General features: G+C 40.5%; 1 protein-coding gene across 1 annotated transcript in view; it reads left to right on the top strand.

Moving 5' to 3' along the window:
- The first annotated feature begins 1,550 nt into the window (after nt 1-1,550).
- The window catches only part of zfpm2a (zinc finger protein, FOG family member 2a), a 143,042-nt gene continuing 123,533 nt past the window's right edge, over nt 1,551-21,059 (top strand). Inside the window, exon 1 of the mRNA XM_042490344.1 lies at nt 1,551-1,796. Within this exon, the coding sequence (XP_042346278.1) occupies nt 1,757-1,796 (40 nt within the window). The 5' untranslated portion in view covers nt 1,551-1,756. The remainder of the gene's footprint in view (nt 1,797-21,059) is intronic.

Below are 21,059 nucleotides of genomic sequence, written 5' to 3'. Positions count from 1 at the left end.
TCATGTTTATCCCGAGTTCTTTAACTATTTAAATTTTTTATTTGCTTTAAAGGTTATCATCATGTTCTCATTTTTTTAGCAGAAACTCTTGGAGTGTGTACAGTGTGACAAAGCTGAGATACTGAAATGATTCACTGCCTATGACTACCACTATCCCATGACATCACTGTGTTTGGATCATGACCAAATCTGTGTGTAAAAAAGAAAGGGAAAAAAAGACAAACTTAAGCCAACAGAGGACAAGGAGGGAAAACATGCAGGAAGAGACAAACCAAGGAGGCTCGCAAGACAGATGCTCTCCTCAAGGTGAACCACCGCTGACCCGTCTGCCACATAAATTATTCTGTAGTTTCAGACTCCATTCCAAAGTTGTGGAATTGGGTTACAAGATAATTTCACAGGCCACTTGCTTGTCTTCCTTGGCAGTCCAACTGGCTAATTGAAGAGAGTGATTTCCAGTTTGGGCAACTATTCAGAACATGGCAGTCAAAATCTGAATGATTTGAAGGCTCTCGTTTCCTCTCTCTGTGTCGCTCGCTCTCTTTAAATATTCTGAATATTTTTCCTGTCCATAGACAGACTAATTGTAGGCAAGAAAAATACTCTGATTGACAGTTTATCAAATATTGATAAATAAACAACGCTTTAAGAGTCTCTCGCTGGAAATCCACTGCGGTTATTTCAGTATATTTTACAGTAAAAGGTTGGACACATTTTAGGGCTTTAATAAACTGTCTAATATTTTTAAATTGTAGATTTGTGTTTGAAAAAAAAATCTAAACTGCCGGTTACTTGTTCCAGTTTTCAAGAGGTCAGGAGGTCAAGTCATTTGAGGTCATGGCATCACAATCCAGATCAACTCAGAGTGCATTATGGAGGATTGTGGCAAAGCTGCAACTGAGCTAATCCTGGTGTGTTTAACCAATATAGGTTCAGATTTGCAGGTGATAGGATGCTGTATCAAATTATTAAACCCTGGTGCAATAGTGGACAGTTCTCCCCTTAACCTCTTTTTCTTTTTTGCATAATTGATATAAAAGTTAGCTGGTAAATTAATGTTTAAGATCATTTTATATCAACAAACTGATTTCAAATGTATCATTTAAGATATAAAGGTGCCAGAAAATCTTTACCTAAGATAACAGGGTGGCAAATTATTATTTTTTGTTTACATAGTGCTTGTGATGCGTCCTGATGATGCCCGGCTGGAGCTCAGTTCGCCTCCATCTCCGTTTCTATTTACCCCAAAACGCGGGTGCTAATTAAGGGCGACGCTAATTAATAATTGGAAGTTAAACTAATTGTGGATCAAGTGAAGTTCACCAAGCTGCGGCTACGGTACCCGGGGAGGAACAAACCTTATCTTCAAACAAAAGCGCGAAACGCTTTCACCTCCCCAGTCAGTCCGTGGTGCGGATCGCGGCGAAGCGCAGCCCTCATCACGGAGAACGGTGCTGAGAAAGAGTGAGAGAGAGAGAGGGAGAGAGAGGGAGGGTGTGTATTGGCGTATGTGTGTGTGTGTGTGTGAGTGAGAGAGAGAGAGAGAAAGCCAGAGCCAGAGCCAGAGAAACGAGAAAGATAAAGGAAAGACAGACGGAACGATAGACTTGTGCGTAAAAAGTACCGGTGCCCCCCTTCTTTCTTTTTCTTTCTCAATTTCCATCAGACAAAAACCCAAACCGGCTGCTTGGATGAACCAGAACCTATCGATCTGTCAGTACTACACCTGGATTCACTGACCAGCCGCACAGCAGGCATGTCCCGAAGGAAGCAGAGCAACCCCAGGCAGATCAAACGTAAGTTTTTTGGTTTTTTTCCTCTCCCCTTTCTTTTTAATGTTGTCTCGCCGCTACAGCGCGTCTCCGAGCTTATTAGAGTTTGCAGAATATTGTAATAATAGTGACCACACTGAAGCTGAATCAGCAGCGCTCAACTATCGTCACTCATGTGTTGCCTGTCACGGTCCATACGCTCCAGTCTCCCTCCGCACTCAGCCTATGTTGTGTTTTTGAAGAGATGATTTACAGTCCAAATCCCACGGTGCTGCTGGCTGAAAAGTTTCACCACCGCTGCCAAGTTGTAGCGAAACGAAGTTATTTTGTTGCTTGTTTGATGTGACTATTCCAGTTTTCGTCCAAAATTGTGTATCAGACGGTGCATCACTTTGGTGTGCACACTAAAAGCTTTTTATGCCAATTAATCGCCGGTAATTCGGCGTTACAGGCCTCTAATAGATCCTGAACGTGTAGTGTGAGATTGCTTTAAAAAGGCCGATTTGTCTAGGAATTATATTGCTGTTAAATGTTTTTATTTGGAGCACATAGACACACACGTGTCACACACACTCCTTCACACACTCTTCGTTTTTCCCCCCTTTTACACTTACACACTCACTTGCAAGTGTGTGTGCATAAATACGTGCACACACACTTTTTTGAAACTTTACATTATGGCCCATACATGGTGTAAATATTGATTAGCAGTGTTTATACTTGTTATGGAAGTAAAAGAGCAAAAGTGTAGCAAGTTATGTTTTCATTTTAATTTTAACTGGAGTGTACAGTTGCTCTGGGGAATGTGTTGACCTCTCTCAGCATCAGTTTACACATATTTTATTTTTAAATTTAGGTGAAAATTTAAATTAAAATAGAAGGGATATTATTTGTTTTAAATGCTCAAAATTATTAATACAGTATGACCTCATGGTCTACATTATTTCAAAAGTGGGTCATAGTCACACTGTTGAATTTTAGTAATAATAGATATAATTTTTATAAAAGGTTTTAAGCCACTTTTCTTCAATTTATTGATTTTTAAGAGCCTATAAATCATTCCTGAATATGTGGGGATTTGTAATCACACACACCCACACATACACAAGCACATGGACATACATACACTTTCACATCTGAAATCCAACTGATGTTAGTGTGTGTGTGTGTGTGTGTGTGTGTACAGTGTGTGTGCTCACTTTGTCCACTGTGGGCTGTTAGCTGCTGTAACAGACTAAAAACAGACTGTGGTCACTTTGGGGTCAAAATATCAAACATTAAAGTTCTTCCACTGATCTCTTTTTTCTGTTTCAATATATTATGGCGATTTCAGAACTAAAGCAAACCATTTGATTGTGTGTGTGTGTGTGTGTGCGTTTGTGTCCATGTGTGGGTGTGTGTGTTTGCATGTGTGTGTGAGCTCTTATGCATGAATTCATGAGGACATGTTCATGTTGGTATACAAGAGCTTTTTTATTAAATTAGTGTGAGACAGTTTCTGCGACAAGAGAGTTTTGTATATTGTCACGTTTTGTTTTACACGTAATTATTATTGTTTCACCTCTTGAATATGGGTCGTACATATTTTTAAAAAGTTTTTGTGGTAGTCTTGTTTGGATTTTTTTGGCTTCTTTATGTAAAGAGAATTTGTATTTATTAGTATTTTTTAATATTGTACTGTTCATTTATTTTTTTTATAAAACATATTCAACATTTTAAATGATTAAGTAATTTAAATTAAACAGTTTAACACTTATTTTTAAAAAGATGGGGAAAGGGATATTTTTAAAAATGCCTTTTTGAATAAATATTTTTGCACAAAATTTTTCAAACACTTTGGTACAGTTTAGGTGACATAAACTCTGCATCCCAAAAAATATTTTGCAGCAACATCCTTTTGTTTTAACTATCTTTGATTTTGTATCCGTGTTTTTGCTGGCATCCACCACAAACACTGCAACCACTTACAATCAACAAAGAAACACGACAACGTGTGACGTGATAGGCCCACTCATCTCTGGACCAATCTCATCGTTGCATCCAAATTTTGACGCCGAGCGAAGGAAGTCTTAATGTTTGCGTTACGTCTTTGTGACCTGGCCTTGTGTGAATTAGTATGTCATGTGTAAGATCTTGTTAATGCCGAGCCAGTGTGCTGCTGTGTAATCAAGCTCTAGTTAGAAACAGAAAGGTCACGAGGAGCCCTAGATCCTCTCTCCTACCCCGGGAACTCTGGGAAAAAAAGGCAGAGGAGGCAGTGCACAGAAAGTCAGCACAGACAGTCATTCTAAAGGACAAAAAGGTTGTTGGGCGCAGCCCCCCACCCCCACCCCCTCCTCCTGCATACATTGGACCGTTATCTAAAATTGTGATTTATGCAGTATTTTAATATTTTGCTTATTCTTTCCCCTTGGGTGCTCTCTGAGCGGTGATAAAAAGGCGATGCTGAAAGAGCACCATTAATTTGCTCCGATGACTGGGGAGATAAGGCCAGATAATGGGAAAGATAAGCAGAGAAGATATACCATCAGAAACCCGATTATTACCATTAAAATTCCAGCCCAGCAATCTGCAGCTGGCTGATAATTCCTTCTCCGTTTCCACCACTTTGGATGATAAGGCAAAAAATAGTCACTCAGTGCTCCTTGATTAGGCTGCCTGGATATCCCGATAATACAGTGATAAATTATGTATTTTCCCCCCTTGTTTTTTTTCTGTGAAACGTTACATCTGATTTTTTTTATACACATATATATAAATATATATTTGTGAGCCCCCTTTCTGTATCCCCCTCCCCTTGTTGCTTTTCCAAGAAAATGAAAAAAACCCATACACTTTTATTGTAATAAGAGTTTGATAGAAAAAGGAGATAGCGGTGGAGGTGTTTTGTGTGGGAGCACATATCAATGTTATCAGCTCATCTCGCAGGGCCAGCTGCTAGCTGCTGTTGTTTTTAGCCTTATCACCCCGTGCCAATATGCCAATAAATTGCCCAGATTGTTAGCCGTTCCAAGGCGGGTCAGTAGAATTTGACAGGAATGATGAAAATATCGCTGATGCTCTGCGGATTGCGATTAGCTGCTGTAATATGATGTGTGAATTCCACCAAGCTCCCTCTATCCTCTCTTCTCCCTCCCTCGCTCCTTTCCTCCCCCCTCCCCCCGCCTCGCCTCTCTCCCCGGCTGCTGGTGGTGTCCATACCTCTATTCGTACTGAGAGGAGAACATTTTGATGCTTAATAGGAAGGAAAGATATGAACAGGCTGAATTGAAACCAGGCCCCTCAGAGTAATTTTTCTGTAAAATTGCCCCCCAAAGTTTCGCGGCGTAAAGGGGAATCTGGATGATGTAGGGGAGCGTGCCTCCGCCAGTGTTTATGGGAACATATTGAAGCGGCCCTCTGAGGCCATGGGCGGACATCTAATGTCAAATGTGCTTATTAAACTGACTTAGTGTTCCTCCCTTTACTGTTGTCTTCACCGCATGGACCGTCTGAGAATTCATGTTGCTTCCTTTTTACTCGACATTGTCCAACCAGAATCGGGCACCATACTGTAGTGATTATACTGCTCTTTTACTGTAAGTTTGTATAGCACCCGAGCGGCAAGTGCACAGGTCCCCAGAGCTTACCACTATGTCATACTGTCCAAATGCTTAATCTGCTCGTGTGATAGTGATCTAACATCTGTAAAGCTGCTCCACTGCAGTTTACAGTAAATTACTGTAAAAAAAGCAGCCCTCTAATGCTTTTTTGTTATTTTGTTTTTATTTTTACCCATAATACTTTGTGTTTTAACTGGTGATGCTTTAGTAAATATTGCTTTCCCTATCCCATTTTTTTAGATGCATTATTCCCCAAATTCATGTTCAGGGCTTTTTAAGGAATATGATGCCAACTTTTTGGGGATGTTTATTTGTAATTGTTTATACTGATCACCAAGAGCCCTTAAACTGAATCTAATGTACATGCAACCTTTGGATTATTATAATTAGCTCTTGCTTTTCTCGGCTTGTCAGTTTGCATCTGAACAACAGCCAAACATGCTCCTCTTCTCAAGCTAAAAGTCTGTTTTTTATCGTCGGGACCATTTTTTTCCATCTCCGCTCTACAGTTAATCTCTCCAACTCCTTAGCATAAGGCCACTTTATGTAACGTCAGCATACTGTTTACCATATCAGGTGACATTTCTATCTTTGAGGGGCATTTATCAGAGGCAGATTACAGTAGTAAGGGATAAGGGGAGTGTTTACTGAATTGACTGCCAACATCCAGTATCTGAATTTGTGTGTGTGTTTGCTTGTGTATACATCGGCGCATGTACAGTATGTGCGTCGAGCATGTGGTTATGTGTTTTATAGCAGAGGGATCGGAGCTGTTAGCTTGATGTTTTGTTTTTTTCTTCTGTCTCTTTCCGGGAACAGGCTTCTCGTCCATTTTTTTTCTTTTTACAACAACTTAGCTTTCTTATATAAGGAAAGCGTGCTGATGTGATGCTGTGGAAGTCGTATATGCTGTGTTTAACCCTTGGCCCACAAATGCTGGCAACTCCGGCAGTCAGATGTTTTGGGGGTGTGAAATCAAAAAATGTTTGCATGCCAGCCTCCCTGTATATTTAAGGGTTTCTCTTTCATTGGGTGACAATCACGACATGTCTCTTGTGTTTCTCTTGTTGATTTCTGTCAGAAGAAGAATGGTTGTTGAATGCCAACTTTCCCTCAAACATCTGTTCCCTGCCAATAACAGCTTGTGCTGTTGCCTCGTCTTAGCTGAAGGATCCCCAATTGCCTCCTCACTTTTGACACAAAACAACAATGCAGATGAATGTCATCTTCTTGTAATGTTTTTTTTTCCCTCTATTGTGTCTAAAGTACAATGTTTCTCGCATTGAGAAAGTATTTACAACGCTGCTATTACTGCTTATGTCACGGGCTCTGCAGCTATAGGGAGAGGAATGTATAGCAGCTGCTGTTTCCTTTGTTGAAAACAGTGCTGTGTGATGTGTTGGATGAGCTGGGGTTGGCAGGCGAAGGACTGACGGTGCCTAATCCTGCCCTCTCTGTCGCTGTAGCCTGCAGTGCCTGGACAGCAGTGTGAAATGTGGGCAGGGTTGCTGCAAAGGTGGAGGTCACTTCCTCATGCGGTTTCCTCTTTATCTTCCTCTTTCCTGAATTCCACTGCTATTATTCCAATAACCGCCGGTCCAAGCTGTCACCATTGTGTTTTAATTCAGGCACTGTAGCTGCCACCAATGTGAGCAAAATGTTAGAAATATGTGCAAAAACAAAATGCTTTTACTGTTGTGTATTTTCTTTTAGATTTTGTGCTCCAGTCCCTCAACGTATTCCTCTCTGTTTATTTAGATTTGATATCAATGATGCCCATTGAGCCCCCAGGTAACAATTGACTTTCAGCCTGCTTTAAGTTAATAGCCTTGTCTCTTGCTTGTAGAGATCAATATTGGTATTAATTAATCACCATTATCAGGTGCAGGATCTAGTTCCATTTGTTGTTACATCAGCAAAATATCAATAGAGAAAGTGGACTCCCTGATCGTCATGGCAACTTCATCTCTTAGGTCAAAGAGAGTTTATCTTATCTTGCTGCTGAGAGTGGCAAACTGCTTAGGAATCTAGTTTAGACTCAAAGATCATTGATTTAAGCCTTTTTTCACCCCCACCTTGTTGTTTCAGGAGAGAGAGGGGTGAGAGGGAAAAAAAAACAGAAAGGCAGCATTCTAATCACAACAGAGATGTAAGATTTAAATATTGATGTCCAAAGGCCATTACAGCAAAGAGGGCCTCTGGTCTCGCTGTTGTTCAAGTACGTCCTTTTAAGACCCAGACAAAGCTTTGATTATCAGAGGTGTCACCGTGGAGTATGTCTGTATAGCTGACAGTGTGGGACTGCAGGGGAGATCAGTTTCCTGCAGCCACCGACACAGAATGTTAACAGATCGCACTCTACATCCTGGTATTTCCACAGGCCTCAGCCTACAGTACATCCTGGCACTCACTGTTTATTATGGGGCTCGGGATATTGGGAGGAAGCAAAGTTGTGTTGATCTGAAATGATAAGTCTATCAACAGAGAATTAACTGCCAACAGTTTTGATCATGGATTCATCTTTAAGCATTTTAATGTTGTTTATGGTCATGGTGGTGTTTTCACTTCAGTTTTCCTGAAGATGATCACATGTTTTGTTTGTAGAAGAAAATTATGGAAAGTAATTAGTAACTAAATCTGTAGAGTAGAATGTTGAGTAGGAATGTGTGCAATTATTGCGACTAGTCCAGTAAACGCTGTTACCCTCTCCTGCTGGCAACAGAAAACATATGTATTATTATTTTATGTGGTTGAAATAATCAGGCACATTTCCTAAGATTTTTTTCCCTAAAAAGTATGTTGTTTTTTGTAATTTTTTTATACAAAATTTAATTTGTTTACTTTTATTCAGTGAGTTGTCATGATCTGTAGGATAATTTGCAATGTTCATAATGCATGGTGCAAAGTGCCTTACATTTTAGCAACATTTAAAACATGACTTGGTTAATGGAAAATTTGATTTGATTGGATTCTTTTTAGAAATTTCTAAGCACTATGACTCAAAGGAGTATCATGACACAAAATCCCAGAGAATAGCACCTTAAAGCATTACTAATAGCAAGTGGTTGGTAGAAACAACAAACACAACACAGCAAACGTTTTGATGGAAACTTTTCAAATTGCTCTTATAATATACACAATATTTTTAGGACTATATATACCCTCAGAGATTACATTGTCCTTAATTTAGACTGTTTTCTGAGTGTTTTTATTTTATTTTATTTTTTACTTCAATTAAGTCTGCTAGACTGAGTTTAAACTTTTGTTTAAACATTTGAGAAATTAGTCTTTGGAAACATCCCTACTGTAAAATATTTCCCTCTTAAATCTAGTAAACTAAAATGTAAAGGAGCATTCATTTTACACCCAACAAAAGTACAGTTACCTCAAAATTATGCTTAAGTATAGTACTTGAGAAAATGTTACTTTAAAAAGTTACTTTCCAGGACTGCACATGACAAAAAGCCATTCTTTTTTTTTTTGTCTGGCCATATTGAGATTTAGTTTAAATTCAGCAATGCTTATTTTTTTGTCAATATTTTTGCATTGCATGTTCTTTTTCAACCTGCACATTTTTTTTTTTTTACATTTCACTACATAACAGCAGCTTGATTAGGACTTTGACTAATGAGCATGAGTATGTATGTGTATAAGAGTGCCTCTTCTCATGGGAAGTTCGGTCTGGTCAGAGCTATTTGGGTGGCAGCAGGCCCGGGTGCTTGGATGTACCTCATCTTGCTGTAGAATGCTCCTCAGGGTTGGAGCAGAGAGCAGGGGTACTGCGTGCTTTTTTTTTTTTTTCTTCCTCTTTTTGCCTCCGGGACACAATTGCCTCATTTAACATTCTCTATTTGGCCCCTGCCAAGAGGGGAAATAGCCAGGGTGAGTAAGAGAGGCCGCCACACATCATGAATTCTTCTTTCATTTAACTTGCACAGTCCCTTTTCACCTTGGTGATGCACATGGATCAGGAATGAAGATATTGCTCAATTAAGGGGATTTCTGAGGTTGCTCCTGAGGTATTGCAGTTATTTTTGTGCCATGCCGAGGTTCTGATGTATCATGGATATGGATATTGGGTTCATCACATTTGTGTGATGCTTTGACATCTCCATAGCCCAGAAGAGAAACAGCTCTGCGCCTGCAACAGGAACTTGCCTCTGCCATATTCAAGAAATAAAGTCTGTCAGTCTTCCACTGCAGGGATGTAAACAACTTTTATGTGTGTATTAAGATTCTTTTTGTTTATTTCAATTTAATTAGCCACAGTTAATCAAAACATTTTCATGGAATATGTCAGAATTGATATTAGGGCTTTGACTGAATCTTGGACGAGTGAAAGGAAAGGGACTCCTTGGAAATATGAGTCACGTTTTGCAGCAGGCATTGTCACAATATGTTGTCAGCAATATACAGTAAAATTATTGGCCTAGCATTGAGTTTGACTTCACATGAATTGCTTCAATTATTAGAAAATGCATGTTTTTTTTTCCTAAGTGATAATGAAAGGGGATAATTTGGGGAGCACCATTTCCAGGGCAGGATAGTAGCTGGCACACCAGAAAGTGACGCCCTAATAGCTGTTCAGTGTAAATCTCTGGCTTGGCAGGAATTACTGAGGATGTATTTGTGGTGGAGGGGGAGGGCAGCACGATGCAGAACTTTGCATTGGGATGAAATGAAGCCGGCTCTATAGTTAAGGGATAGGTGGCAACAGAGGATTAAGTAACAAGCTTTTCAGTTCAATTTGTACATCAGCATTTTCTGCCAGACGAACGGCACAAAACACGCAGCATCTTAAGGCCTCGGTGGAAAATCACTAATGACAAAGCTTTGTAAATAGATAAACAATTTATGTCAAATATGCTGAAAATATAAAACAAACTTCAAAATATGTTAATACTTTAAAGAGGCTGTGTTTTGATTTGCACCATTGCAAAGCTGGGTAAAGCTGTTGACAGCACAGCTTACACATCATGTGATCAGAGGCCATATCTGCCTGCATGTGATTAGCAGTGAGCTGCGCTACAGAAATAGCCATAATGGAGTCGCTCTCCAATCGGAACGCTTTTGATGATGATCGATTATATTTACTGTAAATTATGCAAATCAGATTAGACATGAGTGCATGCGATATTGGACAGTGACGAAAGGAGTGACGCGATGCAAAGTACATGTCTCCTGCTTCTTATTATTTCAAAGCCAGGCTTTGTGAAAGTGACAGAGTAAACATCCGGAGAGAAATGCAGCCGCTATTATTTCAGAATCAGCCAATTTTCTTTTCTCTGTGTATTTCAGAGAATGCTTATCTAGTAATTACTAAAAACTGTTGACATTGAGCAAGCGCTGTTGCCAACTAAAATGCCTTTTTGTCTTATGATATCAGATTGGATCTTTATCTTAGGTTCACGCAATCATGCATTCCTGAAAACCAAAGATAAGTGGCTCAAACTCCTTATTTCCAGCATGAGTGTGGAATTAAGAGCCTCATTTTAGAAGAAAAAAAACTACAATCATTACACTGTGCATTCATTTTTGTAGAGGAAAAAAATGATATTTTCTTCCCTTCTGGTGCCGCCTGGAATGTGCCTGTGAATCTCCGAGACATACATTTGACCATAATCAAGTTTTTTAAGCTTCAGAAACAGGATAACAACTGGGTCAGATGATAAGCCCGGGCAAAACAGGGGAAAAAAAGCCTCCTCTGATAGACGAGGAGAAAATCTGATTGATTGATGTCTGCTGGCTTTGCCACCATCACAAGCCAGTTGACAGTTAGTTTGGGATCAGATGATTTCACTCTTCAGATTGGGGTTGAGGGGAAGCTAGGCAAATATGAAGGACACAAAGGTCAATGGCTTCTCTCCTCCTCTCTGTATCTATCTCTCCCTGGCAATAGCTTGCTTTGACAAACTGTAATATGTTGCTAAGCTTTGTGGCAGCAGGACACATGGTCATAGTTTGTACAGTAATATCCTATTGCAGTAATCTCGCAAGAAATGATTGAAAGTGCTGGAGGAATCTGGTACGAGCTCGGGACCCGTTGACATCATCAGCTGCTGTGGACTGGCAGATGTCTCCTGACTTGTTTGAACTGAATTTTCCCATGGGATTGAATAAGTTAAACAACAGCTTTGACTCGGAGTGAATCTGTTATTGTAAGCAGGATCTGATAAGACGGCACCATATTATGAGTTTGTGTAGCAAAGAGGCCAAAAATGGAATCTCCAGCGAGTGTCTCTCTGTGGTTTCGGAAAACATGGAACTGTGACAAAGGATGATTGGATGCATATTGTAAATAAACACCCAAGTCTTTCACGATCGCCTCTCAGTCTCTCCATAAAGATGTTCCATACAACATTTCATCTGCGCTCGCTGCTTAGATCGTGTATCACTAAGATGAAGTGACAAGGCGTGCTCCAGGTTTGACCCCATGTGGCAATGTGAGAGCTGCTTTAACCAAAACAAACTCTTGGAAGATCTTTTTTGGGGTCAGAGCAAGCCGTAATATTGCCAGTGTTTGTCATTTTGTTCCTTTCACTATTGTTATGGAGCTGAAATTTAATGAAACAGGCCTTGGGTGCCCGTTGTGATGCCTGTGATATTAAATAGAAGGTTGCACTGAGGGTCCATCTTGAACAGACATGTCCATTAGCTTTGTATGGGGCTGCTTTCAAGATCAAGGTCTCACTTGTAATGAAGTGCCTATGCAAATGCAAGTCAAAGTCTGCCATTGTAAATCACTTGTTTTAATCAAGTTTTTTCACTGAAAGAAATGTAGCCTCCATTCAGAGCCACTAACCAAACAATAAAAAAAGGATAATCCGAAGACAATCCCCATCCAAATGGAACCGGACATCATTTAGAGGAAGAGACAACAACTCTTTGTTTGTTTGAAGTGGCTGATATGACAACCTTCTTGTCAAAGACTCAGGGCGAATAAAAGGGATTTGTAATTACCATAATTATCTCTTATATGTTTTCACCTAATGATGTCCATTAAATGCTTGAGGCTTCATTTAGAGACTGCCTCGCTGTAGGTTGACTCATAATACTGCATGTTACATTACACGGCGCACAAGTAATGAACTTCTTTCATCAGAGATGTTTATCATGCAGTGCTTCTGGGGGGAAAAGCCAATATACTTCAGCTTTTTGTTACAGTTGGATTATAACAATTCTCATAGTTCCCACTTATCTTTCAAATTTGCTCTACATGTGATATCAACCCAATTGGCTTCATGTCTAAACAGGATGGCTCTCTAATCTAGACCGCTGTTCGTTTCATGTAAAACATCTCATTTTGTGGCTTAGGCTGGTGGCTGTCTTATCGTTACATAATTCACTGCCCTCTCCGTGATTTTCTTTGTGGCAATTTATTTAAATTCCCCCATGTTTATATATTTCCTGTCTCCTTTCATTCAAAATGATTGCCTTTCATAAGTTCAAAGACTCATCTTCAAGACTTTTGGTAACTTTACAGATATGAATTCACAGTTGGGAGAAAAAGAGAGAGGAGAGGGAGAAAAAAAAAGAAGCTATTTTTGTTGGAGAGCAGAAGAAGTGTTAGTGCATGTCCATCTCTGTCTCGAGGCCGAATCCGGAGGTTGAACTAACCCCCGATCAAAAGCGCAGATATAGCACTCTAACAGTCCACACCTCAGCAAGTGCAGCGTTTGAGAGATCATGCCTGAGTACATGTGTGCTGTTCTGCTTCTGCACTAAGGCCCCCTCAGTCCTGCATGTGGCTCTGCTCCTGTGGTTGCTTTGGTCTTTGTCCGCCACCTATCAGCATATCAGCAGTGTCTCTGAAGCCCAGTTGTATAATGCACCATTTATGGCTTTGTGGAGGGAGATGGCGGTCGGGCGGCGGAATAGCTCCAGGCCTTCCCCTCAGTGAGTGGATTAACGGCGGCCTGCTTTAGCGCACACTGCCGCGGTGTGAAATCGTCCCCGCTTCGGCGGCGGCGATGAGGCTCCCTCTCTCTCTCTCTTTCTCTCCCCTTTTCTCTCTCTCTGTTTCCTCACCTCCATGCAAAGCCTCTCCCAGCCATCTGTGAAATGTGGAAACTCTGTGTCTAAGTTGAGTTCAGATCCCATCCCCTCCGTCAAGCTGAGGCCAGGAAGCAATGGGCAGGCAGTCGGCGGAGGGGGTTTGCAGGGGAGGAGGAGGATGGTGGTGGAGGGGAGGGGAGGAGCGGGGGGGGGGCGCTCAGCTCACTGATGTCGTGCCGCGTGTGCAGGAACCCTGCCTGTTCTCCGCAGGCGAGTTGGAGGAGGGTCCAGGCCTGGGTGCCGGCCGAGAGATCTCTGGTTCCTGCTTGCAGGTCCAAATCCCCCCTCTGTGTGTGTCTGTGTGGAGGCGAGACGGTGGCACAGCTCCCCTGAGCCCCTGCCCAGTCCTTTGAAGATAAGATGGTGATACAGAGTCCCTTTCGGTACGTCGCTAACCGATGGTCTTTGTGTGACACACATGCCTCTCTCCTTTGGAGCCTGCAGCTAAAACACCTATGGTCTTTACTGGAACGAATCGGCTGTATGGCCTCAGGTCAAATTAGATTATGAATGGGTGACAAAATCCTAGATCGTATGTTTAGGATATTTTTTTTCTGCCATTTCATGCTGATAACGTGGACTTCTGCTGTGGTTGATATTGTATTTCTATTTGATTCCCCTTCCACTGAGAAGAATCACTTTCATAAATTCTCCTCATACAGTCAGTGCCGACTTAATTTTTTCAGTTTTCCATGGCAACGAGTTGTCATCTTAACTCTGCTGATTTCTGCTATCTGAGCTGTATTGCTCTTGATCATGACAGCTTTTTAAACACGTTTTCTCCTCTGCATTTATAACCATATTTTTGTGGCACTCGCAGGCCAATTCTCCCACTTCTGGCTCTCCACAGCAGCTTTTCACAAGAGCGACCATCATAATCAGGCTTTTGAATTATGAACTCAATATTCCCTTTTACTTTTTTTTTTCCTCTATCCTGTGGCTTTGGGGTTCTGATCTGTGCATAATGTCTTGTGATTGCATGGCATTATGGTGGTTTGGAAAGCTGAACGGAGGGCCCAGCACACGCATCATCTTTCCATAGACAATGTGGATCTCTGTGTCTCTCTGAGCTCATCAGGGATGGGGCGTTGATTGCTTTTTGATACCCCTCCAACGTGGATGAGGTCCTGCATACATCAGCTAATTAGAATGTACTTACAGTGTGTGTTTGTGTGTGACAGACCCCACACTTCTCATCAGATCCTCAGCCCAAGTGCTCTAACCACACTCGCTAAGGGCTTTATCAAATTCCCGACAAGAAAAGAAAAGCTATACAGTGCAGGGGCTGGAGCGGGGAGGTGGGTTGTGGGGGGGGGGGGTGCTGCGTGTGTGTGGGATTTGATGTCAGGGGAAAATAAAACACAGAAAATGAAAAGAGAATGTATAACGACAGGGTTATTTCAGTATTTGGGTGAAAATCCCACAAACCCACTTTATATACAACACATATAGGGGAAAATCTGATGACAGCTGTCGGGTTTAAACTCAAAAAAGACGACTTTGTTTAAGGAGAAACCACCTTGCTACTGTTCCAGACCACATTCGGTTACACACTGGCAGCCGTGGAGTTAACTTCATCCCACTGTAGCTAATGACGGTCGCTTTGCTAGGAGCTCTGAATGGATGGCACAGCAGCGGGGAGGGAAGTTGCAGCAGCTAATTAGGCAGCACAAATGAGTGAGTGGTATCATCCCATGCACCTTGATGATATTACGGCCGTGGAGCATCAGAGAGGGAACCTGGGGAAAGTTTTGCTGTTGCCTCGCTGACTTTTTGGAATTTCCGGGCATTTCAACAAGGCTGTATTAGTCTCACACACTGCCTCACACACACACAAAACCTCCTGCTCACCAAACGTCCTAGCCCATGCTATGATCTGTGGAAGGTGCCTGGGAGTCTCTATATATTTCATAAAGGCATCCTATTACACCCCCATGGCTTGTAGGGAACAGTACACTGTGGTCTAGTCCCCAAGCAGTGGAGAATAAAGTGTAGGACGTGGCACTGGAACAGAAATCTAACTGCTGTTTCCTCAGGTAATCTTGACTTGGATCTTAATTCCAATAAAGTGTTTTTTTTTTCTTTTCTTTTTTTTTCGCAGCGTAAGCCAGATCCAAGCAAGAACACTCCACTCTGTATTTCTGCGGTCATACTTTATTGAATATCATTTCAGATAAGAGGTGTAATCCTTTGGGTGGAAGTGATGTATATTGACCAGCTCAATGATAGCGAGACAGTGCAAGTGTCTGATGTGAAAGTGGTAAATAACGATTTGTGTCATCGGCTCAATCAAATGGTGCGGAATATTGAAAAGTGCTCTTATTTTTTGTCAGTCTCCAACTTTGTCGGAGTCTGTCTGAATATTTAAAATGTCTCTGCTGGAGACAGGAGAGGTGCAGGTAGTTATTTTTTCATGACTGCATAAAAACGCCTATCAGTTAGATTATCAATCTCTAAATCAATCATTCATAAGAGCTTTTAAGATGCTGTTACACTGATATAGATATTTATATATAGATGTGCTCAGTCATGTGCTCTGCTGCTGATATGAGGTTGAGTGATGGTAGAAGTATTCAGATACTTTACTTAAGGCTTGGTTTCAAATATTTTGAAATTTTATTTCTGTTTAACATAGTATGTGTTCATTTCAAAATGAGCAAAAATCAGAGTTAAAGTTCAGAAAAAAAACATCTTCGAAATAGTTAGAGTCAGCTGATTTGATTGATAGTGGCCTGGCAACATACTGTAAGCAAACAGCCCCACAACTGTCACCAGATTTTAATTCAAATATTGCGAAATTCTGATTGGTGTGTGATGTCACCTTTTTCCCACCGAGTCAACTTCAAATTAGTGTAAAAAACAAAGACAAAAGCACAAACACAAAATTTTTCATGTAACAAAAACTGATTCCATGTTGGCAGAGTGTATGCAGGACCCTGTCACTCATAGTAAGAAGGAAAAAGTTGAACAGCAAAACACAGTTAGGTACACTGAGAAAGAATAAAGCAGGGCTGGGAAATAAATCAGTATTATATTGATGTAAGAAATCATTTTAGATTCTGGATATTGTAATATTGTGAGTGTTTTCCTGGTTTTGAGGGTTCATTACAGTAATGTGATTTAATTTTATGACCTTAACAGACTGTTCTAGCTGTTCTATTATTTGCCTTTACCTACTTAGTCATTATATCCACATTACTGATAATTATCTATCATAAATGTCATTGTGTAAATATTTTGTGAAAGTACCAACAGTCAACCCTATAATACTGTAGCAAAAATATTGTGATAATAATTTTCTACATATCCCCCAGCCCTATTATAAAGTAAATATAGATGTTCTGATATCATGTTTGCCTTTTTCAATACTTGTTCCAATACCTGAACTTGTATGTCAGCCAATAACTCGTTCCGGTTACGATACCATTGCATTAAAAAAAAATACAGCTGTTTACTTCTAACCCTCAAACTAAAGCCTTGCATAATGTACATGTTGTTTTTTTTTACTGGTTTGACTTTAGTGTAAAACACTGTAAATAATGCAGACATTCAGCTCACGGCTAATGGTAAACTATTTACCAGAAATCATCATCATCATCAACCATTATTTATTCAGGGAAAATTGGCTGAGCATTAAGCTCTTTTACCGCAATGTCCTAAATTCATATTCATACTGGGTAGAAAGACATATAATATATGATAACAACCACAATAAAATTATTTTATGTCCATAAGAACATATAAAAACATATAGCTAGAAATGATGAAACACATGAGAAAAAACATGAAAAAGTCAAACAGAAAAACGGTTCTTTTTCACTGCTCACAGAACAAATTGATTTCTGTAAAAACTACTTTCAAGTTTATTGATAATTTAGGTGGTATAGGTGCATAGACTAGCATACTTGCCCCTTCCAAATCCAGCATTTTAGGTAGTATCTGGGGCATTTCCAATACTGGTATCAGTATCAGAACAAGTGCAAAGGTAAAGGAGTATATCAGCCCAAAATAAGACAATATGATCATACCATTGTACTTTGATAATTTGGGTAATACAGTGGCATTTTGTAGTAAAGTTTCAATGCATCTATACCATTTTTCACATATAAGCTTAACATATGTTTTGTGTGTGAATATTTGCGAAGTAACTGGTAGCTCTAGTTGTCACAATAATTTAACAGACTTTAATTTGCAATATTTCCTTCTAAAAATTAGTGGAAAAGCAGAAAAAGCTACACTTGCAATGAAATTTCATTAGATTTTTTTTTTTAATGTAATTGCTAAAATATAATATTTAAAATCTGCATTAGAATAGGATTTAGACATATCTGTACAATTAATATTAAACTGTACAAAATAGCTTAGCTACTATTATTATTTGTTTTTGCCGCCAAACAGACATCAGTGAGTGTTCTCTCCTCTCTAAACAGAGTGCGGTGGAGTTCAAGCAGTGAGCCGGGTCACTCAGGTCAATACGACACTGTTACAGTCTCACCTCTCAGAGTGACTGGGTTTCTTCCATCAGTAGAGAGCAGCCCTCTCTGCTCCCACATGGTTCATTTCATCAGGGTTTGTTTTATCTTGACTGGCCAGGCCCATGACCCCTGAGCACTGATAGTCCAATAAGACCGCAAGAGAGCATCACCGGGCTGTTGTGGAGACTGAAATACAACTTCACTGGGTTAAGTTTTCTTTCCCATTAAGTTTGTGTGTTGGTGTTTGCATGTGTGTGTGTGTGTGCGCACTGATTTACAGACCTGTACATGTGTGAACAAAAAGTTCAGTTTGAAAAGAGTTTACTGGAATGACACATGAATGGTGACAGATTTAGCATGAAATATGTATCATGAATGAAATGCAAATTCCTTTTTGAAGCATTTTTTAAAAAATGTAGAATTTGCCGAAGCTGCGGTAGAGCTAACACATCTTATTCTAAAACACAGGAAAGAAAGGACTGGCCGTTATGCTCAGAACTGTTCAATTTCATGAGCCTGCAGAGAGTGCCATGTTTACTTTGCTTTGCATAGAAGAAGAGAAATGAATGCTCTGGGTTCCCTGTAAAGACAAACATGAAAGAAATCACCAAGAGTTCTTTAGGCCCTTTCTCTTGTGTTGTGTGTAATGCAGCTTCTTTACTGCCTAGGTAGTCTCTGCCATCTGACTGCTGTTTGAAGTCGGCAGAAGTCGACAATATTTGCTTTTCAGCAATTCTCGCCCACTGTGTCTCGGTTGCGTTTGAAAGTGTGACCAGTGTGGAGTCTATCAGTTCACTCCTTGGAAGAAATGGCTCAAATTGGGCGTTTGGTTCGTTGTTGGTTTCTGATGAGGTCCTTGCAAGCGAAAGGTTGGCGTTCATTGTTGTTGCGGGGTGATTGACAGCTATGGGTGGTGGAGGTGGTGGGGAGAAATGGGGAAGTTGGACAGGATGCAGAAGTGGCCTCAGCTCAAACCTGCTGGGGTGCGATCTCACCAAAGCACCAAGTTTGGGCCAATCTCAGTAAATCCCCCTCCCCCACCCCCCAACCCCAACTCCAACCCCAAAAAAGTGACAGAGGGTAGAGGAGAGTGGGACCATTAGAAAGGGGTTTGAGAGAAAGAAAAGGGGAAAAGGTGCTAACAGTGCCAGACAAATACAGGCAGGCCAATTCACTAAACCAAAATGATCCTGCCTTCATTTCATTCCTTTTTAATAGGCTTTGGTAATTGGTCAGTATCAGTGCCAATACACTTTTTATCCCTTTTTGGAGGAATATAAACATGTTTTTCAAAAAGCTTTTTTGTGCATTTACTAAATTAAGCCAAACCTCTCATCAGTGTTTAATTAAAACACTGTCTGTGTAAAATACTGTCTAAAGTTAGAAAAAATAATTACAGTACACAAGATAAAGTATCTGACCAAGCATTTGATGGCAAGTTCCAATACTCTGCTACAGAAACATTTAAGTCCATACTCCAAAAATATAAGATCCAATACATATTCAGTGTTTACTTCTAATGCCTCTGCTCCTGTACTACTTCTCTTTTTTGACACCCAAAATGACGCATATGACTACTGAAGAGTACCAGCGACAGGAACATGTACTAGTGGTTGCTGTTTTAAACACGTAATTGATGTTAAGGTTCAGAAGAAATATCATGGTTTGGATTCAATTAATTTTTTTAAGTTACCTCATGATACATTTCTGGCACAACTTAAGTATGTTACATATGTGACTTAAATTAAGTATGGTACGCATGTTCTTTTATCCTTTTCTGCCTTACTCTGCCTCTGATTGGCGTACTCTGACTTTCTTACAGTGAGTATTAGCCAATCAGAGGAAGCAAAAAATATGTGTGCTGTACATACCTAAAATAAGCCAGTGTTGATTTTTTGAAGTTTAGAGAAAAAAAGCAAAACATGGTTTGGCTGATGTAACTGATGCAACTTAAGTACAATATGTGCATGAGCTTTGTTAAGTATAGCGTGCAAGTTCTGTTTTCATAGAATAGTGATAGGATAGTTGGACTTTGTCGCTCTTCACACTGTGTCACCTGACTTCCTACTTTGCTCTTGTCATAATTACTACTACTACGTCACTAAGTGTGACAGTAAGAGCAAGTGTGGGTTGTTATAAGCTGCCTGCACAGAGGACCCATATCACCGTTTTGTGGTGAGGGCGGTTCATTTGTAACATACAACAGTCCTGCCATAGAGAAATTAAGGAATGCAGATATATTCCCAGTATACTGTACTGTGTGTTTTCCTGGTTTAGTGGTGCATCTTTGTGGATTTGAGGCACAGAGTGCCATTTCTAATGGCATTATCCAGTGGGTGTGTATGAAAGCTGCTCCTTTTCTCTGGTGGGGTTGCGTGTGGGTGGGTTAGAGGGGAGGCTGTGAGGCTGCTGAGACCCCAGCGTTATCAGCACCAGATGCAGGTTGACTTCAGACTTTCAATGGAAGGTAAAGAGAGAGAGGGGGGAAATTAATGAGAGCCATAAAGCCAGCAGGATAAATAATTAGCCAACTGGTCCTAAGATCCGTCCCTTCATTAGCAGCCACAAATAAATTCTCCTTGCAAAGTTTGTTTGTCAAAACTGCAGCCTGATGTCGTTGGCTCTTCCTTTTTTGTTGCTATGCATGCATGTGTGCATTTTTAAGATTCATTTGTTGGTGTTTTGCTGCGCTGTCCCTCTTCATTTGTCATGTATATCCGAGTGACAGGTTTCTCTGTCCTGCCACCGATAATTGGCCGGACCAGTGCTTCCTCCAAACGTGTGCAGCGCAGACAGACAGAATAAAAGACAATTCAGCTGTCATAGCATTCTTCATAAATCATCTGGATGAGAGTGTCATATTTGTGTTCACATTTTTTGTTTAGAATAATCACAAGGACATAATGTTGCTTGTTTACTCGTGGCTGATGTTCCCCAGTTGAGCTCCTAGAAACAGTGCGGGCTGTAAAACACATTGCTTTGTGCAGATACAGAACCCAGACGAGCCTCAAACCGCATTTATGTCCGACAATTGATGTCATTCCACTGAACTGATTGCTACTTTGCTGTGCCCTCGTCAGGATCAAAGCTAATTTTTGCTGCATTAGAGGACACTTTGTGCCAGTGTACAGTGTGTTGATCTGGAGTGTTTACAT

This window comes from Plectropomus leopardus, chromosome 7 (genome assembly GCF_008729295.1).
Source record: "Plectropomus leopardus isolate mb chromosome 7, YSFRI_Pleo_2.0, whole genome shotgun sequence".
In the NCBI taxonomy this organism is placed as follows: domain Eukaryota; kingdom Metazoa; phylum Chordata; class Actinopteri; order Perciformes; family Serranidae; genus Plectropomus; species Plectropomus leopardus.
The sequence above is the reverse complement of the archived record's forward strand: the minus strand, read 5'-3'. Positions and strand labels throughout refer to the sequence as shown.